Source organism: Nomascus leucogenys, chromosome 3, assembly GCF_006542625.1.
Source record: "Nomascus leucogenys isolate Asia chromosome 3, Asia_NLE_v1, whole genome shotgun sequence".
Classification (NCBI taxonomy): Eukaryota; Metazoa; Chordata; class Mammalia; order Primates; family Hylobatidae; genus Nomascus; species Nomascus leucogenys.
The window spans coordinates 34984747-35012141 of NC_044383.1; the positions used below are offsets into that span (position 1 = coordinate 34984747).

At 39.1% G+C, this 27395-nt stretch overlaps 1 protein-coding gene across 4 annotated transcripts in view; it reads left to right on the forward strand.

Moving 5' to 3' along the window:
* Positions 1-27395, forward strand: part of HPSE2 (heparanase 2 (inactive)) — a 778921-nt gene that overhangs the window by 568077 nt on the left and 183449 nt on the right. For all 4 annotated transcript variants that reach the window (XM_003255321.2, XM_003255319.2, XM_003255320.2 and 1 more), the window contains one exon: positions 26908-27001. In XM_003255321.2, coding sequence (XP_003255369.1) covers positions 26908-27001 — 94 coding nt within the window. The remainder of the gene's footprint in view (positions 1-26907; positions 27002-27395) is intronic.

A 27395-nucleotide genomic window follows, 5' to 3' on the forward strand; every position in this document is an offset into this window, starting at 1 on the left:
TTACTGTAGCCTTTTAGTGAAGTTGGGTAACATTATGTCTCTGGCTTTGTTCTTTTTGCTTAGGATTGCTTTGACTAATCAGGCTCCTTTTTGGTTCCATGTGAATGGAAAGACTATTTTAGAATAGTCTTTTCTACTTCTTTGAAAAATGACACTGGTATTTTGATAGGGATAACATTGAATCTGTAAATTACTTTAGAAAGTATGGCCATTTTAACAATATTGATTCTTCCAATCAATGAGCATGGAATATTTTTCTATTCATTTGTGTAATTTCATTACTTTCAGCAGTATTTTGTAATTCCTCTTATATATATCTTTTACCTCCTTGGTTAGATATATTCCTAGGCATTTATTTTTTATGGCTATTATAAATGGGATTGTGTTCTTGATTTGGCTTTCAGCTAGAATGTTATTGGTGTATTGAAATGCCACTGATTTCTGTATATTTATTTTGTATCCTGAAACTTTACTGAGATCAATTATCAGTCCCAGGAGCCTTTTGGGTTTTCTATGCATAGAATTACATCATCAGCAAAGAGAAATAGGTTGATTTCTTCTTTTCTTATTTGGATGCCTTTTATTTCTTTGTCTTGCCTGATTGCTCTGGCTAGGACTTCCAATACCACGTTGAATAGGAATGGTAAGAGTGGGCATCCTTGTTTTGTTCCAGTTCTCAGGGGGAATGGCTGTAGCTTTTGACCATTCAATATGATGTTGGCTGTGGATTTGTCATAGATGGCTTTTATTATTTTGATGTATGTTCCTTTGATGCCTAGCCCCTGTTGAGGGTTTTTGCAATTAAGGGATGTTGAAATTTATTGAAGACTTGTTCTGCATCTATTGAGATGATCATATGGTTTTTGTTTTTGATTCTGTTTATATGGTGAATCGCAATTATTGATTTGCATATGTTGAACCAACCTCACATATCAGAAATAATGCCTACTTGATTGTGGTGAATTAACTTTTTGATGTGCTGCTGAATTTGGTTTGCTAATATTTTATTAAGGATTTTTGTGTCTATGTTCATCAGGGATATTGGCCTGAAGTTTTCTTTTTTCATTGTGTCTCTGCCAGATTTTGGTATCAGGATGGATACTGGCTTCATAAAATGAGTTAGGGAGGAGATCCTCCTCCTTGATTTTTTGGGATAGTTTCAGTATAATTGATACCAGTTCTTCTTTGTACATCTGGTAGAATTTGGCTGTGAATTCGTCTGTCTGAGGGCTCTTTTTAGTTGGCAGGCTTTTTATTACTGACTCAACTTCTGAGCTTCTTATTGTTCTGTTCAGGCTTTCACTTTCCTCCTGGTTCAATCTTGAGAGGTTGTGTGCTTCTAGGAATTTATCCATTTCCTCTAGATTGTCTACTTTGTGTACATAGAGGTGTTCATAATAGTCCCTGGGGATCTTTTCTATTCTATTCTATTTCTGTGGGGTCAGTTGTAATGTTGTCTTTGTCTTTATGATTGTGCTTATTTGGATCTTTTTTTTTCCTTTGTTAGTCTAGCTAGACATTTAACAATCTTATTTATTCCTTTGAAGAACCAGCTCTTGGTTTTATTGATCTTTTATATGGACTTTTGGGTCTCAGCTTTGTTCAATTCTTCTCTGACTTAATTATCACTCTTTTTCTTCTAGAAATAATTATTTTGTGTCTCATTTCTCTAGGTGCAATGTTAGCTTATTAATTTGAATTTTTTTAAACTACTTAATGAAGGTGTGTAGTGCTACAAACTTTTCTCTTACCACCACTTTAGTTGCATCCCAAGGATTTTGGTAAGTTGTGTTTCTATTTTCATTAGTTTCAAGGAATTTTTTATTTCTGCTTTAATTTCATTGTTTGCTCAAGAGTTATTCAGGAGCAAGTTGTTTAATTTCCATGTTTTTGTGTAGTTCTGAGAGATCTTCTTGGTATTAATTTCTATTTTTATTGCACTGCAGTCCAAGGGTATGCCTGGCATCATTTTGACTTTTTTTTGATTTACTGAGACTTGCTCTATGACTCAGCATGTAGTCAATCTTAGAATATGTTCCATGAGCAGATGAGAAAAATGTATATGCTGTGGTTGTTGGGTGGAATGTTCTGTAGATATCTATTAGGTCCAATTGTCAAGAATTGCATTTAAGTCTAGACTTTCCTTGTTAGTTAGTTTCCTGCCTCAATGATCAAACACTGTCAGTGGAGTGTTAAAGTCCCCCGCTATTTCTTTGTGGCTGTCTAAGTCTTTTCATAAGTCAAGAAGAACTTGTTTTATAAATCTAGGTGGGTGCTCCAATTTGGCTGCATATATATTAGGATAGTTAGGGCTTCTTGTTGAATTGAATCCTTTATCATTATGTAATACTCCTCTTTGTCCTTTCTGATTGTTGACTTAAAGTCTGTTTTATCTGATATAAGAATAGCTACTCCTGTTCTTTTTTGTTTTCTGTTTGCATGTTAGATCTTTATCCATCCCTTTACTTTGAGCCTGTGGATGTTATTACATGTGAGATTGGTTTCTTGAAGACAGCAGACAGTTGGGTCAGGCATTTTATCCAGCTTGTCACTCTATGCCTTTTAAGTGGGGCATTTAGACCATTCACATTCAGAGTTAGTATTTCTATGTGAGATTCTGATCCTGTCATCATGTTATTAGCTTTTTGTTTTGTAAATTTGATCGTGTAATTGCTTTATATTGCCTGTGGGCTATGTGCCTGAGTGACTTTTGTGGTAGCAGGTATCAACCTTTTGTTCCCATGTTTAGCACTCCCTTAAGGACTTCTTATAATGCTGGTCTGGTAATAACCAATTCCCTTACTGTTTGTTTGTCTGAGAAGGATTTTATCCTCCTTTGCTTATGAAGCTGAGTTTGGTGGGATATGAAATTCTTGGTTGGAATTTCTTTTCTTTGAGGATGCTGAAAAAAGGCTGCAATCTCTTCTGGCTTGTAAGTTTTCTGCTGAAAGGTCTGCTGCTAGCCTGATGGGGTTCCCTTTGTAAATGACCTGACCTTTCTCTCTAGCTACATTTAAGATTTTTTCTTTTTCATTTACCTTGGTGAATCTGATGACTGTGTGCCTTGAGGATGGTTGTCTTACATGGTCTCTCACAGGGGTTCCCTGTATTTCTTGAATTTGCATGTCCACATCCCTAGAGAGAATGGGGAAATTTTCATGGACTGTTTCTTCAAATATGTTTTCCAAGTTGCTTACTCTCTCATCTTCTCTCTCTGGAATGTCAGTGAGTCATAGATTTTGTCTCTTTACATTATCCCATATGTTTCAGAGGTTTTGTTAATTTAAATTTTTTTTTCTTTAGTTTTGTCTGAGTTGATTTGAAGAGTCAGTCTTCAAACTGAGAGTTTCCTCAGCTTGGTCTACTCTGCTGTTAGTGGTTCTGATTATATTATGAAATTCTTCTGGTGAATTCTTCAATTCTAGAAGTTAAGTTTGGTTCTTTCATAAAATGGCTACTTTATCTTTCAGTTTCAACTTTCTCCTGGATCTCAGTGAGTTTCTTTGCCATCAGGATTCTGAATTCTGTGTCTGTCATTTCAGTCATTTCAATCTGGTTAAGAACCATTTGGGGGTTGGGATGGCTAGTATATTCTTTTGGAGGTAAGGAGACACTGGCTTTTTGAATTGCCAGAATTCTTGTGCTGATTCTTTCTCATCTGAGAGGGCTGGTCTTTCTTTGTTTGTGATGTAAGATGAGTACAGTCAGTTGGCTTCATTTCTGGGTGCTTTCAGAGGGCAAAGGCTATTAACAGGATCTTTATTTGTGTCTACATTTTTGCCTTAGGTTTCACAGGCGCTATATACTGGCGAAATATTTTTAGTGTTATAATTTGGGTTACCGTCCAGTAGATGGCGCCTGAGAGTGATGGCCGATAGATAAGCCCTTAGCCACCGGGCTCTTTTGTATTTCAGCGCATTGTCGATAGTGCTCTGTGATAGAGGGTGAGAGAGGTGATCCCTTCACCAGGTCCATTCCTAGGCCTTGGAAGAGCCCCTTCTGATCAGTGGTACTCTGCCCACGTTTCCTTTGCCAGGTGTTCTGAGCCATGGGGCTGCCTCAAGCAGATTCCCTGGCTGGCAAACAGGCTACACCCTTCTTGTACTGGCCCTGCAGACGGAGGTATGCCCGGCTTCCCTGCCAGCCCACAAACCCAGGCATCTCACCCCATTCAGTGTTCTGAGAGTGGGGGCTCTTCTCCTGCTTGGGCAGTGGGGGTGGGTGGAATCGCCCGGTCCACCATCTGGGTGTTTACCGGGGTAACACAGTTGTGCCCACTGGCAGAGTTTAAGCAGGGTCCCAGCCACTGCACTGAAAGCCCAAGCAAGTTCTGCCTGGCTAGGAGCAGCAGAGATCGGTAGAGTCATCTGGTCTGCCATCTGGGTGCCTACCAGGGTAACACAGAGCTGTACCCACCAGCAGAGTTCAAGCAGTGGCAGGGTTGCTGCACTGGAAGCCCAAGCCAGCGAGTCCCACCCTACTAGAAGCAGCAGGGGTGGGTGGAGTCAGCCAATTCACCTTTTCCCCAGCGAACATAGAGCTGAGCCTACCCACAGTGTTCAGACAAGGGCAAGGTCACCGTGCTGGAAGTGGGAGCTGAGCTTTGTCTGGCAAAGAGGAATGGATCAGTCTGACTGTTCCCTGGCACCGTGACTGTGACCACTACTGGTGTTATGGTAGCTGGTGCCAGGCTGCTCAAGGATTCAAGGCCCGTGGGGCTCCCTGTGATCTTGAGTGGTACCTCTACAAAAATCTGGGTAGCTCTCTGTATCAGTCTAGAGGCCCATGGCGGTCAGGAAAGTTCTCCCGTTCCCAAGATTGCACAGTTCCCTGTGGGAACTGTGATCACCTGGTGGTTCTTACTTTCTCATTCTTTCCCCATATTAGGGAGCATCTCCTGGCTCTGCACTAGTCCAGGGCAGGCGGCTCCCCAGCTTCAGTCTTCCCTGTTCTTCCTGTGTCCCCTTGCTCCCTTGTTGGATCCCAACATGGTTTCTTAAAAGAGCCACTTAAAGAGTCACTATTTACTACTTTGTTTCCTCTCTGTGAGAGTGGCACATACTAACCACTTCTAGTCAGCCCTAGAACCCTCTAGCCCTGTTTTTTTTCCTTATAGCACTTATCCTCAATATGAGTCCCTTACTAGGTTTTTTTTCACCCTTCTAGAATATAAGTTCCATGAGAGCAGAGGCATTGTCTCTTATTCACTGCTCTATCCCCAGTACCTAGAACAGTGCCTGGTACATAGCAGATGCTTGATAATGATTGTTGAATGAGGGAACTAAAGGAAGATTGGTGAAGACTGGGGGCCTAATCAAACTGATTTTCGTTATGCCCAGAACATGTTTTGTGTTTTCGTGGAATGGCTAACCCTCATACCCCTGCCCTTAAGTCTGTTCATCCTTTGTGACCCATATTAAGTCTTACTTAACCTATAAATATTAAATGACCTTCATCTATTTCTAAACTCTTGTGGTCCTATCATGTCCTATCTTGGTCTCATCAAATTGTTCTTTATTGTTCTTTAAATCTTTCTAAATTTATTATATAGGCTTGTATTATCTCCCTAAATAGATCTCTGTTTGTTTAATGCAAGTCAAACAGTATTTTTTGAGCTATACTGTTCAAGCATGTGTTAGATGCTGATTATCCAAAACTTCTATGAGTTCCTAGCTGTAAAATAAGAGGAGGTTGGACTAGACTAGACATTGTTTTCTCAAAGTGCATTCTAAGGAAAATTCCACAGCATGACAATTGTTCATTTTAGGTTCAGTGGTACATGTGCAGGTTTGTTATTAGGTAAACTCATGTCACAGGGGTTTGTTGTACAGATTATTTCATCACCCAGGTACTAAGCCTAGTACTCAATAGTTATTTTTCTGATCCTCTGCCTCCTCCCATCCTTCACCCTCAAGTATATCCCAGTGTCTGTTCCCCTCTTTGTGTCCATGTGGTCTCATCATTTAGCTCCCACTTATAAGTGAGAACATGCAGTATTTGGTTTTCTGTTCCTGTGTTTGTTTGCTAAGGATGATGGCCTCCAGCTCCATCCATGTTCCTGTAAAGGACATAATCTCATTCTTTTTTATGGCTTCATAGTATTATTAAATATATTTGTGAAACCCTGGATTAATTCATATATGTTCACTGTGGTCTTCTCAGTCTAATGTGTACTGTCAGTTTCCGGGGGGGGCACCCTTTGGGATGAGTGTTCCATGAACATGCTTTGGAAAAATGCTACAAAAAATGGTCGTTAAGATTCCTTCCATTTTGGCTGGGTACAGTGGCTCACGCCTGTAATCCTGGCACTCTGGGAAGCCGAGGCGGGCGGATCACGAGGTCAGGAGATCGAGACCATCCTGGCTAACATGGTGAAACCCCTCCCTACTAAAATACAAAAAATTAGCTGGGCGTGGTGGCATGCGCCTGTAGTCCCAGCTACTCAGGAGGCTGAGGCAGGGGAATCGCTTGAACCCGAAAGGCAGAGGTTGCAGTGAGCCAAGACCACTGCACTCCAGCCTGGCAACAGAGCAAGACTCCATCTCAATAAAACAAATAAACAAAAAGAAGATTCCTTCCATTTTGAAAAGGCCGAAGTCCTAACTGACTTGCCCAAGGCCACACAGCTGCATAGTGTAAGAGTTTAGACTTAAACTGAGTTCTCTTGGACATTCATTGCACAAGGTCATTTATTTCACCTTTGTTTGTAATAGCAAAATAAAAACAACTTAGTGTTTAGTAATAGGGAATTGACTAGATAAAAATTATGGTACAGGCTTGTAATAGAATACTAATTCAGATTAAAAAGGGAAAGAGGAAGCTCTTTGTGGACTGATATGAAACAAAGATATATTGTTTAGGTGAAAAAAGGAAAGTTAAGAACAATGTGATAGAATATTGTACAAAAATATGTTTGGAGGAAGTATATACTCTGCTTATATGTGCTTAAAGTCACTTATATAAAAGAAACTGATAGCATTTGTTGCTTTCAAGGAGGGAAATAAGGTCACTAGGACATAGAGATCGGAGGAGACTTTTTACCATGTACTTTTTGTTCCTTTTGATTTCTGAGCCTTGTACATGTATTAGCTACTCAGGAGCTAAAATTAAATAAACTAAAAGCAGTCCTAAGTGATTCTGATGCAACAGAGATTTGGAAACCAGTAAACTGTATTTTCTTCTCCAAGACCAGAATCCTTTGAGACTTCATTAGTCCAAGTTTTATCATGCTGCTTCCAGTGATTTTTCTAATGTATCCTTTGAAGGAGATAATTATTTCCCATTCCCTTCACCAGCCTCTCTGTCTTCTCAGCCTGCATTGGGTTTGTGATTCCCGTGGGAGCATTAGTGCAGGTTATTCTATGCCAAACAGGCTCATACACCCTGGGAGGAAGGCTGTGTCAGGGCAAGGAGGAGCTAAAGAATGGCTAGCAGTCCAGATTCAAGGTGGGTGTCCTGAGATGTATCCTGGCCTCTGGTGCCAATTCAGCCTACTCCCTCTTTACATTTTAAATTTCTCCTCTTGAAAATTGGGATAATGGAACCTAACTAGGAAGGTTTTGAGGTTCACTGACAGTGTAGATGAAAAGGTACTTGGCAAATACAGTGGGTTCCATATAGATGAAAGACAGGGATTCATTGTGAAGAGACAATTGCTCAAGGGACACCCAATGCCATGACAATATGGTAGCATTGTTGCAAGGTCTCTAGTTCTACCCCCATCCCTCATAAAGGAAACAGAAGGAAAGGAAAGATGAAGGTCATCTTCAAACTCTGAAATGTCATCCTGAGTGTATAAGGGCCATTATGGGAAAGCCAAAGTGCAGAGACACAGCTGATGCCAAGAATTGCCTCCCTGTTCAAATGGGCTCCCTTGCCAGCCCTTTGCCAAGATTTTTCCTATGGCCAAGAGAGGCTATGGCATGCCAGGGGCACCTTTTAAAATCTACGTTTTTAATAGTGGCTAATTTTAAAAGTAGAACATATAACTATTTTCAGAGGCATGGAAAGGAGCCCCAATAATAAGTTGTATGACCTTGGACCACAATTTCACCTCTCTGGGTTTCTACATCTATAAGTGAGAAGACCTTTATGATCATGTAGTCCCTTCCAGTTCTAAAGTAATAAAACCACCCAACACAACTGGAAAAGGGAAAAAATAAATCCCAGGCATTTGTACAATTCTGCACTCATAGTGTTAACAAATTTAGAAAATAAATTTGCAATGAGAAGATTGTGCTGAGAACCCCTCAGGGATCGGCTGCCTCTTACTCATTAACACATGACCATTCTTTTCCCCTCATGTGTACTTCTGTTTGATCTGCCCTCTCAGCAGCACTTTCTCTCTTCATTCAGACAACAAACAAATAATCAGCCTGGTAGCCAAGAATGAAATCAGTAGCAGGCAGAACAGCTTAGTTTTAATGATGCTGCAACCAAAGTTTAATTGAAAAAATAGTTTAACTTTTCCCATTCTTAGCTTATTAATGCCTCACAAGTACTCAGTGAAGTTAGCCATACTAAGTCTCCTAGGGAGAAAAATGCTAATACTCTTGGCATCTATTATCAGCTTTCCTTTCCTCTTCTCTAAGTGGACCCATTGTCCTGTGTAATTTCAATTTCACTCTAACCCAGATTGTCTTTGTTTGTTTTCTTTATCTTTCTAATTTTTCATGTGGAAATTTGTTCAAAGGAGGCTCTTTACTGACTCTTCTGAGGTGAGAGTGATTTCCATCCATAGGACCTTCCTACTGTTACTGTTACCCAGTGATTTCACTCATAGGTGTGTATGCTCCAAAGAATTGAAAACAGGCATTCAAACAAATATATGTACATGAATGTTCATACAGCAGTACTCACAATATCTTAAAGGTAGAATCATCCCAAATGTCCATCAACAGATGAATGAATAAATAAAATATATCAATACCATCGAATGTTATTCTGCCATAAAAAGAAATGAAATACTGATACATGGTACAATGTGAACGAACTTCAAAAATATTAAGTGAAAGAAACCAGTCATAAAGGACAACATACTGTAGGATTCCATTTATAGTTGACTCTTGAACAATGTAGTTTGAAGTGTTCAGGTTCACTTATACATGGATTTTTTTTCAACCAAATGTGGTTGGAAAATCAGCATTACTGGGATGCAGAACCTGAGTATACAGAGGCCTGACTTTTTTGTTTACACAGGGTCAACAGGGCTGACTGCAAGACCTGACTATGTGTGGATTTTGGTAACATGGAGGTCCTGGAACCAATCCCCCACATATAATGAGGGATGAATGTATATGAAATATCAAGAATAGGTAAATCCACAGAGACAAAAAAAAGTGATTAGTAGTTTCCAGGTTCTATAGGGAGGTGGGAAATGGTGAGTGACTGTTTAATGGATGTAGGATTTCCTTTTAGGGTAATGAAAATATTTTGGAACTAGATAATGATGATGGTTGTACAACTTTGTGAATGTACTAAACGTCACTAAATTGCACTTTAAAATGGTTAATTTTATGTTATGTGAGTTTTATCTCAATTTAAAAAAAAAATACTCTGCCAGTATAAATCAAGATACATACAAAAGAAACCACAACGATGTAAATCATAATCAAATTGCTAAGTCCAAATTTGGCTGTCTAAAAATGTCATTTCGTTATCTTCTGGCCTCAATAATTTTTGTTGATAAATCAAATATAAGTAATATGGTCACTCTTTTGAAAGTAATGTCTTTTTTCTTTGGCTGTTTTTAGGATTTTTGCTTGATCCATACCTTACATCATATATAAAAGTATTGTGTGAAAGGTAAAACACTGAAGCTTCAGAAGAAAGCATAAAATACTCTTATGACCTTAGGGTAGGCAAAGATTTCTTAAGTAGGACATAAAGCTCACCAACCCTAAAAAAAAAAAAAAAAAAAAAAAGATTGATTAATTGGATTTTATTTCAATCAATGGTAGTGATAAATCAAGTCACAAACTGAGAGAAGATATTTACCAATCCTGCCCATCACGGGTTTTTGTATGGCCAGTGGGCCTAACAATGTGTTTTATGTCTTTGTAAATGGTTGAAACAAAAAACAAAAATAACACCTTGTGATGTGAAAATTATTAATATATGAAATTTAAATTCTAGTATTCACAAATAAAATTTTCTTAGAACACAGCTATGCTCATTCATTTATGAATTATAAATTGCTTTGATATAGCCATAGCAGAGTTGAGTACAGGGAACATCTAGCTCCCAAAGCCTAAATTACTTGTCATCTAGCCCTTTCCAGAAAAAGTCTGTGACCCCTGGGCATGGCGATAGTCCTTCATCGTATCATTTAGGCCCATCCTTTACCCTGTAACCCCAAGACTGCCTCCACTTTTCTGATTCTCCCCACCCCCAAACCATATACACTCTGATGGAATGTGCCCTGCAGTGAAGTCCCAGACTTTCTTCTTCATTATGAAGGAAGATAAAAAACAAAACTTTGTTTGTTCTCATTCCAAAAAATCCCTTAAGTTTATTATCTGCGAAGTACTCTGTGATCTTTGGGAAAATATGTCCTAAAAATACCAGGTAGTCCTGATTATATTAATTTTTCAATCTTACCCACTATTGGTGCCACTTAAGATGGTCAATTCCAGCCTCAGGAAAACATAAACATGTCTAAGAATTATCAGAAAGGGAAATCTATTTACAGCAGACTAAAGGTTAATGTCTTTGTGATTCAACCTTAAACTGTATTATACCAAGTACAATATTTTATCTGACAAAGAGTGTTTTTAAACTTAATAAGATAACAGAGCTTACTGAATCTTTCCCAAATATCTTATAATATAAAAAATGGATTTGGGGCCAGGCGCCGTGGCTGACGCCTGTAATCCCAGCACTCTGGGAGACCAAGGCAAGCAGATTATTTGAGGTCAAGAGTTCAAGACCGGCCCAGCCAACATGGTAAAACCCCATCTCTACTAAAAATACAAAAATTAGCTGGGTGTGGTGGCGTGCACCTATAATCCCAGCTACTGGGGTGGGGAGCATTGAAACACAAGAATCGCATGAACCAGGAGGTAGAGTTTGAAGATCACACCACTGCACTCCAGCCTGGGTAACAGAGTGGTAACAAAACAAACAAACAAAAAAAGGATTTTGGAGGAAAGAGGAAAGGAACATAAGCAGGATACAAAACTGAAGGTCTTTGCATTGCTTTGTATAAATAAGGGCTAAGTATATAGTTTGTGAATTATTGAATGCTTTTTTTTTTTTTGCACAGCTTCTCTCAACCTTTCTTCTGGTTACTTTGCTGTCCAATAGCAACATTATTTTTTAAAAACTGAGGAAGGAAGAGTAAATGTAAAATAGGGTTAGAGTAGCAAGAAAGTGATGAGAAAGATTAGTACTCTAAAAAATGCCCATCAGGCCAGGTGTGGTGGCTCATGCCTGTAATCTCAGCACTTTAGGAGGCCAAGGTGGGTGGATAAGCTGAGGTCAGGAGTTCGAGACCAGCCTGGCCAATATGGCGAAACCATGTCTCTACCAAAAATACCAAAAATTAGCTGGATGTGGTGGTGGATGCCTATAATCCCAGCTACTCAGGAGGCTGAGGCAGGAGAATCACTTGAATCTGGGAGACGGAAGTTGCAGTGAGCTGAGATCAGGCCACCACACTCCAGGCTGGGCAACAGGAGCGAAACTCCATCTCAAAAAAAAAAAAAAAAAAAAAAAACCTATCAGCTGATTCTATTCTCTTGTGAGAGATGGGGTATAAGTTTGACTATGTTTCATAGTGGCCAAAGCAAAGTGGAAAACAAAATCTAGTGTCTGTAAGTAAGAAATTAAAGTAAGTTTTCATGAGAAGCATTGTTTTCCTGATACTAAGCCTTGATATAAATTCTTATGGTGGGTCCTCATAAAAAAGTCAATTATGTGATGACATGGATGCTGATATCTGGTATAATATAAATACTCTTTGTCTATCTTATTCTCTCAAAGGCATAGAATCACAACCCACATTAAGGAAGAGGCATGCATAGGGACAGTGCAAAACAACAATGATTTATCAATCTTATGTATAAATGAAAGTGTAGAAAATCAAACTCAAGGCTGGGCATGGTGGCTCACACCTGTAATCCCAGCACTTTGGGAGGCTGAGGCAAGTGGATCACGAGGTCAAGAGATTGAGACCATCCTGGCTAACACAGTGAAACACCATCTGTACTAAAATTACAAAGCATTAGCTGGGTGTGGTGGGACGCGCCTGTAGTCCCAGCTACTCAGGAGGCTGAGGAAGGAAAATCCCTTAAACCTGGGAGGTGGCAGTTGCAGTGAGCCAAGATTGCGCCATTGCACTCCAGCCTGGGCAGCAGAGCAAGACTCTGTCTCAATTAAAGAAAAAAAAAAAAAAAAAAAACTCAAATAGGAAACTAATGTGAAACCTTTAGGAAAGTCATTTTGTTTTGCTTTTCTCACATGTTGGATTTTATCCTGTTCACATCTGTTGGACAACATTCTACACAATGCAGTTTCACTGACTGAAATATAGTACCTTCATATGTGTTGAGGGGACACCCTATGGTATCATTTCACTGTGTCAAAGAGGAGACCTTGAGTCTTGGATGTGGAAAGGGCCTTAGAAAGCATCTTGATCCAAATGACACATGTGTATCACATGTGCCTTTATTCCTTACTCTTATAACCGTGGCAGACCAAAGTAATTGATCATATTAACATGCTAACTGACAATACAAAGTGGAGATTAAGGGTATTTCCCAGCACAACTGCAAAAGGTCAGTGTTGACATGCATGATGAGAATTTCATTAGTGGACTTCTGGTTTCAGCTCAAACATGAAAATAGGAAGTTGTTACTTGCTATTTATACAAGAAAAAGCTAAAATTTCATACAAGCAAAAACTAAACAAACTGATAATCAGTGACTTTTCTTGAATGCATCAGAGAATTGATGTTGCAGAGCAAACACCACCCTGAAATCTGGAGAGACAGGTGAATCCACAGTTACCACAAAAATTTGCTTAATAAGATCAGAAACTGCTGAAGCCATAAGCTGGTATCAACACTTAAGTGGTAATTCCGATGAATTGCTGGAGACTTCGTGTGAACTAATTTGAGTGTAAAAACCTGGGAGCTGCAGTCTTTGGCTCCACACTTTTGTGGGATCCAAAAAAGATTTCCTAGTAACTCTGTCGGAGAGAGAGAGTAAATCATTGTGAAATATGACCATAGCATTTTCCATAAAAAAAGCCAACTCTCCAAGCCTTATCCCAGATGGGAAAGGGCATTCCCCCCACTCTAGCCCTCTCTAGCCTTTCTGTCTTACATAGAGGGGGAAAGCTATACTACTGGGAAAAAAAGGTGAAGATCATAGCCCAGAGACACGGGTCCACTAAAAGACTGAGATTTAACCATAAAGTTACAGAACACTTCCCTTCTCCCACAACTTACTGCCACACCAGCAGCATAGTAACAGTGAATACAACTGATAGAGTTCACCTAACACAAATTCTCTTTGAAGAGGAGTAATTAGGAAAGCTTAAAGTGAAGAAAAGAGGCACAAACAAGGATACTAGGGGGATTTGAAGCCTCTGGCATCTACAGATATAGCAAACACAGTCCAACTCCTTGCCCAAAACCTCACGCCAAAGGTCTTTTTCCTCAATTCCTATTACCTAATTCAGCATGTCAGTTTTCAACAAAAATTTACAAAGTAAGCCAAAAGCAAGAAAAAACACAGTCTGAACAATGTATCAGAACCAGTCTTATATATGACACAGTTATTAGAATTACTAGATGGAGAATTTATGATTAATACATTAAGTGCTCTAATGGAAGTCTATAGACAACATGCAAAAATACATGGTTAATATAAGTAGAGAGATAAAACTCTACAATGGAATCAAAAGGAAATGATAGAAATAAAAAACATTGTCACAAAAATGAAGAATGCCTTTAGTAGGCTCATCAGTAGACTGGATACAGCTGATGAAAGAATTGGTGCGCTTGAGGATAGGTCAATAGAAATTGCCCAAACTGAAATTCAGAAAGGTAAAAGAATGGAAACAACAGAATAGCCAAGAAATGTGGGACAATTTCAAAATGTGTAACGTACACATAATTAGAATAGCAGAAGGAGAAGAAGGAGAAAACAGAGCAGAAGAATAATGAAATAATAATGGCTTGAAGTAATTCAAGTGTTGAAGTAATAATAGCAGAGAACTTTCTGGAATTAACGACAGCTATAAGACCACAGATCCAGGAAGCCCAGGGAACACCAAGCAGGATAAATTCCAAGAAAACTACAGCCAGGCGTATTATATTCAAACTGCAGAGAACCAAAGAAAAAAGAGAAAATATTGAAAAACAATAGGAAAACAATACCTTACCTAAAGAGGAACAAGGCAATGAAGTGCATTGATATGAAGCAATATGAACAAGGATCTGAAGTATCATAAGAAACAATGCAAGCATGAAAATAGTGGAGTGAAATCATTAAAGTGTTGAAAAAAAAAAACTCACCAACCTAGAGTTCTGTATCCAGCAAAATTATCCATGAAAAGTGAAAAAGAAATAAAGACTTTCTCAGACAAACAAAAACTGAGGGAATTTATCACCAGCAGACTTTCCCTGCATGAGAGATTGATAGAACCTTTTCAGATAGAAGGAATGTGATATAGATCAGAAATGCAAGTCTACAAAAGGAAAGGAAGAGTGTCAGGGAAGGAATAAATGAAGGTAAAATAAAAATTTTATTTTCCTTATTTTAATTTGTCTAAAAGATAAATGTTTAAAGTAATAATAGCCACAATGTACTGGGTTATTATAGCTTATATATATAAAGGGAATAAATGATAGAAATGAAGGGTAGGATAAATTTAGGATACTCTAGTATTACCTCTATTGCATATGAAGCAGTATAGGGTTATTTGAAGATACACTTAGATTCATTAAAAATGTATATTGGAAACTCTAGGGCAACCACATAAAATGTTTTAGAAAGAAATGTAATAGTATACTAAGAGAGGAGATAAAATGTAATTATATAAAATGCTCAATTAAAACCAGAGAAAACAAAAATGAAGAGATTTTTAAAAAAAAAGATACAAAGAATAGAAAACACTTACAGCATAATAGATATTAATCCTAACTATATCAATCATCATTCTAAATGTGAATAGTCTAAATATACCAATTAAAAGACAAAGATTCTCAGGGAGGATATAAAAACAAACAACCATATGTTGTCTACAATAAACCCAATTTAAACATAAAGACTCAGATAGGTTAAAAGTAAAGAGAGAAGTACACCATGCACACACAAATCAAAGGACGGCTGAAGCAGCTATGTTTCAGACAAAGCAGACCTCAGAACAAGGACAATTATCAGGGATAAAGAGCACCATTACATAATGATATATAGATTAATTCTCCAAGAATTATCCTAAACATGTATGCATCTAACAACAGAGGGCCAAAATATGTGAGGCAAAAACTGATAGAATCCAATTAGTTATTAGCCATCCTTGATCTAGGCTTAAAAACCTAGGTAGATGAAAGAAGACAAAAGAAGCTAAGTGACTTGCTTAAGGTGACAAGACTAATGATTGGAAAAACAGCTCTCCTAGCTCCTTGTCCAGATTGCTATCTAGTAGGTAAAAATTTTGTTTGAATAATTGTTATCTTAGTTAATGCAAATTCAGACAGGATTAATAACCACTGGGTAAGAGAGAAAGAGTCCCCGTCACATTTTAGCCAAGATACCATTTAATTAAGCCTGGGCTTTGTGTGGAGAAGGCTGAACAGATGAAGGTCTCCAAAGACCAGTCATGTAGACCTTGTAGTTTTGCCAGGAAGGGTTGCACTGCCTGGAGAATGGAAGTGGTGGTTAAGCCTTGGTTTGCCACTCAAGTGACAGAACTCAGGAGATTTGGAGTAGGTGCTAGATAGTGGGAGATTGGGAATGGGCAGGGGGTAAAAACTGCTCTATTGTGTTTCACTGACTGAGGTAGGATTGGACAGGTGGTGGTATAAAGCTAGTGAATCATGGGAGGTCACTTTAGGGACTTGGTGATTGAAAAAAGCAGATAGCTGAAAGGGTGTATGTGGGATTGGTTGTTGAATGATGAGGCTTAGTAGGATACACAGATGTAAAGAACAGAGGCAGAGAGGATGAGTTGGCTTGGGGGAACCAAAAGATCCCCAATGCACTATGTTGGTGTTTCCTAACTTATCTGGCTCTTACCTTCCTATTCCCTATTTTCCTTTTGTTCTATGTATATACTTGCTTCTACTTTGTCTAAAATATGTGATGAGAATATATTAAATGAAATTTTATCTTTTTTGATCTTAATTTAGAAAGTGAACTATCGTTTCTTTCAAGGGGCAATTGCTTTTTATTTCTGTCTTTAATTAACTTTTAAAAATGGAACTATTTCTGGCTGGGCGTGGTGGCTCACACGTGTAATCCCAGCACTTTGGGAAGCCGAGGCAGGTGGATCACCTGAGGTCAGGAGTTTGAGACCAGCCTGACCAACATGATGAAACCTGTCTCTACTAAAAATACAAAAATTGGCCAGGCGTGATTGCAGGTGCCTGTAATCCCAGCTACTCGGGAGGCTGAGGCAGAGAATTGCTTGAACCCAGTAGGCGGAGGTTGCAGTGAGCCAAAATCACACCACTGCACTCCAGCCTGGGTGACAGAGCGAGACTACATCTCAAGAAAAAAAAAAAAAAGGAACTAGTTCTTTAAAGAGGATCTACCCTTCTACTTAACATGACTTCAAAATGATAGCAGTCGGCTTGGTTTCTTTTTGTGTTCAAACCAAATCTTTCCTCAATCACAGAGAAGAAGATAATATGCTGATATTTTTCTAATTCTCAGACTCTTTTTGGTTAGATAACCAAAGTGAATTTGTAGGAGATGGGAGGGAAAAAAATACGATATTTTAAGGTACCATTTCTTAAAATTCCTTGAAATTTTTTAAAAGAAAGGATGGTAAAGAAACATTCTGTTACAGAGGGACATGTGAAATTTTACCTTAGAATTATGACATTAGAATTCCTATTAGCTGAATAAATTTAACTGAGTCATCTATCAGTTTCAAATATTATATATTGTGAGCACTAGTTCAAGGAACTTAAATTTTATTTCCTGGTCCTGATGTGATTTGCATCATACAGAACTGACTGTCTCTCCCTCTCAATCTCTTTCTGTTTCTCTTAACATATATCTACACACATGCTTGTATGAACATACATATATATTCATGGTAAATAATCCCTTTAAAGGCTTTATATGGTGAGAACTAGCTTTTCTTTTTAAACAGAGAAGTGACGATTGTCATAAAAAGAATCATAGTGAGGTAAGATTTCCTTTCAGTGCAATATTCTCCACAGTGAGCATCCTTTAAGAAGGTATAGCTCTATGACATTGAATTTGCTGGTTGTAAAAGTTAGGTACAGGAACTAAAATATACAGGGTGTTGGTGAGTGTAGGTAGAAAAGCAGTTTGATGTGTGTGTTGGGTTGTCTGGACATAAGAAACATCATGCAGACTAGAGTTGAACCTCTAGCTTTTGTGGTGCATGCAAGTTAGGACATGTGATTTCATATCCTCAGTGAGATACCAAATAATGAGAATGTCTCAGTAAATCTACCTCAAACTATTGACTGTCCCTGAGTGAAAACTAAGGTATCTAGAAGCCTAATGGAGAATATTCTATGTTGTCAAAAGCCTGCCTCCTACTGATATGTGACCTTTATTAACTGGCCTCCCTTCCAACATTCTAGATTCCATGTCCTTTTCGGTCATTAGTAATCACCTTGGTCACTGTGTTTTTACACCAGGCTCAGTATGTCTAAATATAGAAAAATAAGAATAATATCTCCCCTCATCAACTGTTCTTGCATGGTATTAGAATGAAAGTTATTATTCAGCCAATCACTGGTAGACACTTGGTCAATTCAAACTAGAATTTTAAGTAGGTTCTCCAGGCTAATCTTTTTAATTTTCATACAAGGACAGTTTCTTCTCAAAGGAAAACATCTTTTATTATGAACTCTTGGTCAAGCAAATTGATTGGTATAAAGGTGTTTTGTTGGAATGAATACCCATATATTAGTTAATATAACACAAATTGTTTTAACAATTAAATCCCCACATTTCAATGGCCTGGCAATAGAATTTTGCTTCTCACTAACGTGACAGTCCAATGCTGATGTACCTTGGGGATGGCCTCACATGTGGCCATTCCAGGATCCAAGTATTTACCATTTTGTGGCTTTTCCTCATAGACTTTTCCATTCAGCTGGCAATGGGGACAGACACTACAAAGAAGACATGGCTTCTTAATTTCTGCTCAAAAGTGAAAAACACCTACCTCTACTTTAGCCCTGAAGTGTCACATTATTTCTGCTCACATTGTTTTGGCATTCCCCTGCCTCTACCATGTAAGAGGGGCAAAGAAATGTAGGTTCTGCTTGGGCAGCTGCTTCTTGGCAACAGCTCAGCACTATGGAAGGGAAGCTCAAATTTTTGGTAGTCAGTAAACTATCTTTATCCTGTCCCAAGGAGAAAGCTCAGGTGAATGGGATCTGAAGTTCACCTCATGTGCCCTACTGTCTCTCAAGAATCGCAGCCTGAATTGGTTGCTATTCAATTCTATCATGGCTGAAACAGGAAGTACTACTGAATTTGGTTTTAACCCAGCATTTCCTAAACTTATTTGACCATGGAGCCCCTTTTTCTTTATATAACAATTACTAAAACACTTTGAAAAAGTTTTTTGCAAAGAAAAGAATAGTTTTACCACCTCCATGCTTTTACTTACCTACCCCGGTTTTTGCTTTTGTTATTGTTTGGGTTTGGTTTTGTTGTAATTGTTTTGTTTTCTTGAGAAATTTGCATTTAGTTCAATATTGTTTAAATTTGGTTGAAGTAAGCAAGACTAAAGGCAGTTGAAAAACAATTTTACTTATTACAGGACCAATGAAGTAAGCATGGTGCTGTATCGTTGGGACACTTGGCAGATCAAAGTACAAAGGGAAAAGGTTTTGGTGTCTGTTACTTAGTACCTATATGATCTCTGGTTTCCTACTTACTAATACCATGTGAGCTGTAGTTTCTAATCTGCAAAATAGAGAGTGTTCATGAAGACTAAATGATACTATATGGAAAATAGCTAGCAAATAAGAAGGAACTTAATATATGTAAGACTCCTCCCTTCCTCTTTCTCCTTTCTATTTTCTCCTAGTTAGTAATATACTAACTTAATTATAGTTCAGTTGTGCTATTCTGCCACGAACAATGACAATTACATGAAAAGAGGCCAGGGAAAGGATGTGGCAACAGTATAAGCAACCCCTAATTTACAAACACTGAATTTTTTAAAATACTGCACATAGATGGTTGGGTTCTGGCAACTTAGACCCTATCATTCCTGTTATTAATGACTCACAATTTAGATTTACCATGAAGCCAATGAATTAAGCTTCAGACCCCTCTCTTGCATTGATTCCTATGAGTGCTGAGAGTTGTAGGATGTTCTAGGTGGTAAGGAGTAAGGGGATGGGGGCAGGTTGCTACGAGGAAGCATTATGTAAACATTTCTGGTAAATTGCTTGAAGAGCTCTCAGAAGAAAGGAACTCGATTCTCTAAGTTTCTGGGAGTTTGTTGTGATTTATTTTGTCATTCGATATAAATACTTACTTTTGTATCTATTATGTGTTTTGTAGTTTAAAAAATGCTTTCTAATTTTTTTTTTTAGAGAGTCTCGTTCTGTCACCCCAGGCTGAGTACTGGTGCCGTAATAGCTCACTGTAACCTTGAATACCGTGGCTCAAGTGATCCTCCTGTGCCACTATACCCAGCTATTTTTTTTATTTTTTGTAGAGACAAGGGTCTCGCTATGTTGCCCAGGCTGGTCTCAAACTCTTGGCCTCAGGAGATCCTTCCACTTTGGTCTCCCAAAGTGCTGTGACCACAGGCATGAGCCACTGTGCCCAGCCTTGTTTTGTACTTTTGATTTCCTCTTCTTAAAGAGGGCCCCACAACTTGTGTAAGTTTCAGACCAAAAGCACATGGATCCACTTCTGCCCACAATTCTGGTGCCATCACCTGCTGCTATTCTGAAAATTTTTAGAGGTCCCTCCCTAGAGCCCGCTCCAATGGCTGAAGCTGCATATGATTTCCCTACCCCTTTCCTTTCCCAGCTTCCTGTACACCTCTCCTTAACACCGCTAGGATCAAGATGATTTGAGCCTCTGCCCACACTCAGTGCCTCTCCACATACAACTCTGGATATATGGGGAAAGGGGTCTGGGCTTGAGGCGCAGGACCCAAAGTGTGCAAAGAGTTAGGAGAGCAAGAAGATGAAGAAAATGGAGCCCTTGGCATAGCACTTGAACCTCGGTTGGCTCATTGTGGGTTAAGTCATACAGGCACTCATTCTTTCATTAAAGACATTTGCCTTTAGTATTGCTCACAACTCTGACCTTTACCTGTACTACTTTTCTATAGCATTTTTCCAGAGTACAAACTCTTTCTTACTGAACTATGTCCATTTAGTAGGTTAGATGATTCCTGTATAGAATTATTTGAACTGGTTTAAGAAAACCAAAGAAACATCTGTATTCTGTAGAACCTTTCTTTGTAACAGTGTTCATTTCATCTAAGCTTTCCTGCCCAAAGCAGTTCTGAAACACAGAATAGGAAGGTTGACTTTTTTTGTAACAGTGTTCATTTCATCTAAGCTTTCCTGCCCAAAGCAGTTGTGAAACACAAGATAAGAAGGTTGACCCATTGCAAAGAAGATGAAAACTAATGTAGCCTCAGAAAAAAAGCTTGATGGCAAGTGCTCAGCAGGAGCCCAGGCCGAGGGCCTTTGGAGGAGGGGCAAGTGCAATTTATAAAGCCTAAATACTCAAATCAGCCTTTCTCCAGTGTTTGCTTCCAGGTGGCAGAATAGGTTTTATAGGTCAACAGGGTTTTTCTAATGATTATCCAAGCTTCTCCCCCTTCAGTAGGGAAGGCCCCGATTTTCTGGAATTACCTGCCCAGTCAGCAGGCTGGGTGTTAGAATTCTGAGCAGGCTGCCCCTCCTCCTTGAAACCAGCAGGGAGCAAAATAAGTCCGGAAATTCCTGAGCATTGGGAAGCCCTCACTAATGCAATTACCTGAAATAAAAGAAGGGGTCAGATAATAAAGGGCAAAGGTTTTTCCTTTTAAAGTAAAGGGCCAGGTAAACAAAACCAGCTGCCCCTGGAGCCAACAAACTCTCCTCATTAAATGTTTTAAAAGCCTAATGGGCATAAGTGGCTAATTGTAGTATAATCCTGAAGACTGAATCTAGGGGCCTGATGAAGGGGGTCATTGGGACAGGAATGGGGTTAAAACTTGGCTGACAGAGACAGGAAGGAGGTGAGCTCTGCTCCTGGCAGAGGACCTCTAAATGGCCAGAATGAAATTAAAATAAGAGTAAGATGCTTTGACTGGGAGTCTCTAATCTTTCTGACAGTATCCCTGTGAGATGGGCTTGGATGTCTCATTTGGAGCAATTTTAAGTTTAAATGCTAGTTGAATAGGATCTGGAATACAGATTTATTAAAAAACTGATTATGGGAAATTTTATGTTTATTTACTATGAAAAACTGGAAGAGTATGCAGCAAAATGTTGCAATGAGCTTCTCTAGGTGTTGTGCTTATTATACTGTAGGTGATTTTCCATTTTCCTGTTTCTATTTTGTTCATGTTCATTCTCTAATTCATCTACAATGAGCATGTAGTTCTTTTGTAATAAAAATAAAGGGCAACACCAAATAAAATAAGATGACGATTATTGTACTGGAACTAAAATGTAAAATTAAGGGGGACAGGAGAGTTAGTGAATACATTGATAAGTGGTTCCTTTTACTTTGTATAGTCTGCTATCTTTGCTACTTCCCCAGATATATGCTTGATATGACCTGCCAATCTAGAGGCAGGAATGAATTGCTGGCATTGGGCGAGACAGACCTTTCGACCCTGTATTAATACAAAAGTTTCAACTTCATTGCCTTTGTGATAGTTCCCAGAAAGGTTATTTCTGCACAGCCTTTCTTGGCTTTGGTTTTTAGTGGAACAGCCCCACCACTTGTGGTATGATCTTAAGTGATGCTGAATTTCAAGAGAGCTTGGAGGATGACTATGATTTACCTAAAAGTGTCAGTCTAGGTAATTCTAGACCATTCTGCCAGGGTGTTTTGGGTTTTTTTTGGTTTTTTTTTTTTTTGAAGAAAAAAGAAAAAAAAGAAATCACCATTATCATCATTTTTAGCAATTTATTCTTACAAAATGGTCACCACAGACTACTCCATCTCCTTCATGCCCAAATATAAATAATATATTTATATTGGACCTATCACCACATGCAACTAGCATCAGAGAACCAAAGCTCTGTAATGGGAAGAAGCTTTCAAATAGCCACAGATTGTTGATGCTGAATGTTTTCTTAGAAGCTTCACATTTACAATGGGTAAGTACAGTAAGTTAGTTGTCCAAGAATATCTAAGAAAAAGGTTTAGGTATTGATAAATTCATACCCTATGGATTTTTGTTTGTTTGTTTTTGTTTTGTTTTGAGACAGAGTCTTTCTCTGTCACCCAGGCTGGGGTACAGTGGCACAATCTCGGCCCACTGCAAGCTCCGCCTCCTGGGTTCACGCCATTCTCCTGCCTCAGCCTCCTGAGTAGCTGGGACTACAGGCACCCCCCACCACGCCCGGCTAATTGTTTGTATTTTTAGTAGAGACGAGGTTTCACCATGTTAGCCAGGATGGTCTCGATCTCCTGACCTCATGATCCACCCGCCTCAGCCTCCCAAAGTGCTGGGATTACAAGCTTGAGCCACCGTGCCTGGCCATACCCTATGGTTAAATGATCCCCCCACTTAAAAGTGATACTGAATTCTGGGTGACCAAAGTTCATATTTCCATAGTACAATATAAATGTGGGTTTAAGTTTGCAAATGAAAGTTGCTGAAACTTCTCAGTATAATATGAGGATTCCTTTGACATTCAAATGTGAATTGGACTCAGACTGAAGTTATTAAAAAGATGCTGTGATCATCAGGCTAGAGGAGGAAGGGGTCCTTAGCTGGGTCGAAGGTAGAGGCAATGCCCAGGGCCATATTTTAGAAGCATTTTAAAGGGTCTCTGACATCTCTATTAATTTCCCTTATTCTCTTGAAGAGCTCATCTGCAGCCATGGCTTTGGCCATTACTTATAACCTGAAAAAGACCCCCACGTCAACATTTCTTGTCTCAACTTTTCCCTGTACCTCTTTCTTATATCCCCAGCTACGTGGTATATAGTTCTTTCTTGATATTCTGTATACTTTTGATATGTCAGACATTATCTTTCATCTCTCTTAAAAATTGTATTCCTGTATGACTAACCTACATCTATTTGGCAACAGTGTTCTCCAAGGCAATCTCTCTTATATGTTCATGGTCATAAGTGACTCCCTTCCTCTCTTTTACCCTCTATAGAAGCTTTATTTGTTCTTCCTTCATGGCTGCTCACTTTCACTTTTCTTGTTCCCTCCCTTATTTAGACCCAGATCATTTCTTGCCAGCACTATTGAGATAAGATAACTTTGTTTATGGGTTTCCATGCCTGTATCTCCTCCCACTCCAATCCAATTCATAGCCCACGGAAATAGCCCAAGATCACCTGAGAATGATTGGATCCAGCTTGTAAGGTTAAAACTGGGGACAAGAATAGGCTAAACAGGGCCGGGCGCGATGGCTCACGCTTGTAATCCCAGCACTTTGGGAGGCCGAGGCGGGCGGATCACGAGGTCAGGAGATCGAGACCACGGTGAAACCCCGTCTCTACTAAAAATATAAAAAAATTAGCCGGGCGTGGTGGTGGGCGCCTGTAGTCCCAGCTACTCGGAGAGGCTAAGGCAGGAGAATGGCGTGAACCCGGGAGGCGGAGCTTGCAGTGAGCCGAGATCGCGCGCCACTGCACTCCAGCCTGGGTGACAGAGTGAGACTCCGTCTCAAAAAAAAAAAAAAAAAAAAAAAAAAAGAATAGGCTAAACAGCTTAAGCCAAGGTTACTGGATTTCATCTCCCATGTATCACATGAAGGAGCAATTGGACCATTTCTGGGTTCAAGAAGATAGAATGCTAGCCATTGAGAGGAAGTAACAGGGATCAGATTTCAGCACCATGTCAGAAGAGCTTTTCATCAATTAGAGCTGTGATGCAGTGAAACAGTCCTAGTAGTGTATGACAGTGAATTCCTGTCCCTGGGTATGTTCAAGCAAAGCCAGAAAATCACTTCTAAGGGATATTGTAGCAAGCTTACATGCTTTAGGCCAGCTGACCAGTAAGGTCTTTTCAAACTCCAAATTTTTACAACGTAATCACAGCCATCTCCATCCCTGCCTCTGCCTCACACCTGCTGGGAATCCAGCGTCTGTTCTTGATGCTCTACACCTTCCTCACTCCAAGTTCTACAGTGGATAGCGTGCTGTCCTCCAAAGGGATGCTCCCCTGCCCATCCCATCCCATGGCCTTTCAGTGTAAGTTTCTGCTGCCTTGGGCCGTTAAGTAACCTGAACAGGGTAGATCTGGTTATTGAATAGCTTTTATATGACAGGTCCCGTGCCCAGCATTTTTCCTTATGTGATCAGTACACCAACCCTGTGAAAATAGTATAGATTTGGATTTTTTAAAACCCACTTTAAAGAAGGGATTGAACCAAGGTTTTCTAACTCCAGATTCGGGGTACTTGAGAAAAGGAAGGAGGAAAAGAATGAAGGGACCCTCAACCATGGGCCACAGATTGGGGTAGGCTAGGGAGATTCTTCACAGGAAATCCTACCTACTGAAAAATTACATCTGGAATTTTTATCTCAATAAGTATTAAACTATGTATGTTGCTAACAAAAATTATAAATACTGATGTGTAATGTAGTTACTGGGAACTAAGAAAAGAGGAAAGTGTGATATATTTGATTAAATAATAAAAGAATAATTACAATGCATTACTTGTCAAATTCCTGGTCACCATATAATATAGTAGCAAGTATTCATGTCCTCACATGTGTGTTAGATTAGCATTGCATAAATTATTTTTAATTTTACACTAATCTGTCTCAACCTGCCTGGCTTTCATGTAGTATGCCATGTATCTGATCTTTTTTCAAAAATCAGAGGTGCTAATTAAGAAGTACTACTATGAACAGATTATGAGATAGGATAATGGACATGGATATGCCCAGCACTGTGTGTTGCACATAATAAATGTTTATTGGATCTGAGTCTGGCATCTATACAAGGGATGAGGCGAAGGACATGTTATTATTTTATTTCCTGATATTAGTAACCATCAAAACTTTTCAAATACATGTACCCCCAGCACAGAAATTCCACTGTTATAGTATTCTATATTTACACATAACTTAATTAATCAGTCTCCTATTGTTTCTAATCCCATCTTTGTGAGGTGACAATTAGGAAGAACTAAAAGTTGTTCAGTCCCTACTGTATGCCAGGAACTTTACATTTGTTATCTCATTAATTCTCAAGCCTGAGGAGAAGATATATTATCCCCCAGTTAAGAATTTAAAAACTGAGGCCCATAGAGACTACGTAACTTGCCCAAGATCATATAGTTATTAAATACCAGATCTGGAGTTTGAACTCAGATATTTCTGGCTAAAAGCCAAATTTGCTCCAACATTCCAATGGTTTAAGCACTGGATTCTATGGAAATGTCGTGAAGTGGTAAGTGAGGCCAAAAGGAAAGCTGAGTGGGTAGATCATCTGCCACCCTTACCTCAACTAAAGCACCTGCCTTACAATAAAACAAAAATTTAAAAATGAACCATTCCAATACATCACATGTTGGTATAGCAAGTTTACATTGAAAATAATTTTCACATAGTTCTATAATATGTAGTGATGGGTGGCTGCTTCTTAAACATGAAATAAGTTATCATTAGCCAACAACCAAGGATAACTTAGTGGATTGGAAAAGGCACCCAGGAATCACAAGCATTTAGAAATTGATTGAATTCAGAACTTTGCCAAGATGGGAGTAAGGGAAGGTCTGAGGTAACGAAGATCACCTAACCCTGGGTCAGCCTTAGCTTAATCTTCAGCAAAGAGTCTCACAAAGGATATCTCCACAAAGCTGGATGGGCCTGTTCTGGTCACATATTTACAACATAGTGTCAACAACTTAATGTTTCATTTAAGCTAAGAAAAATCGAACCAAAACAAAAACCAATGAGTATCAAGTGGTTAGGAGAGGGCTCTTCCACCTTTGTGCGAGTTTGTTCATTCATTCTGGAGGTAGTAGGCAACCACAGCATATTTTGGTAGTAGGCTGACTACAGAGTGTTCGCCCACAGAATAAGCTGGAGACTCACTCACTACACTAAGTCAGAGTTTTGCTTTGGTGTTTATTTTCTTATTTAAAGGTATGGAAAAATTCATTAAAATGATTGAGTATTCTTTCAAACCTCTTACATACCTTTATTACTTTAAGGTGGGATTAGCGATGGGCATGGGATGGGTGTTACATTACTTTCCCAAGGGGAAAAAAAAAGTATTCCTCATTATCCAATTTGTATTATGGAATTTCCGTCAATTCCGGCAAGTAAGCAATGGGGTTTCATGTGACAAAAGCTGAAAAAAATAACAGTATTAGCCCACAAATAGCAGTGGAAATGGAGAAGATAAAAAGGTTATTATTTGTTTGAAAAGTACCCAGGTTCAAAACCTTTTAGAATATGAGAGCCCAAGTGGAACCCTGGTTTGTTTCCTCGGGCAACAGAGACCTCGGGCTAGAGAAGTGTATTTGTAGTCCCTTGCTTGAGATTTTATCTGATTCTTATTTTATTTTTATTCCAGTTGCTACATTGATGGCCGGGTGGTCAAGGCGATGGACTTCCTGAAAACTCGCCTGTTAGACACACTCTCTGACCAGATTAGGAAAATTCAGAAAGTGAGTAAAAGTATCCTGGGAAGAAAAGGAGTGATTCTGGGGGTAAGACAAGGAAAAAGACACAGAGTCCCAGCTGGGCCTCAGCACTGTGGGAACCAGGGTAGAAAAATAGGAAAATAGTGCAGTCTAGATGGACATGGTCACAAGCTCCCCATCACAGTTGTTGCCTGTCATTTATTGTTTTTCAAACTGAAAAGGGTCTGTGTGTGCCATATCAAGGTTTAAAGCATCTCTTTTTTTTTTTAACTAATTTTTTTTTGAGATGGAGTCTTGCTTTGTTGCCCAGGCTGGAGTGCAGTGGCATGATCTCAGCTCACTGCAACCTCTGCCTCCTGGGTTCAAGCGATTTACCTGCCTCAGCTTCCCAAGTAGCTGAGATTACAGGTAGAAACTG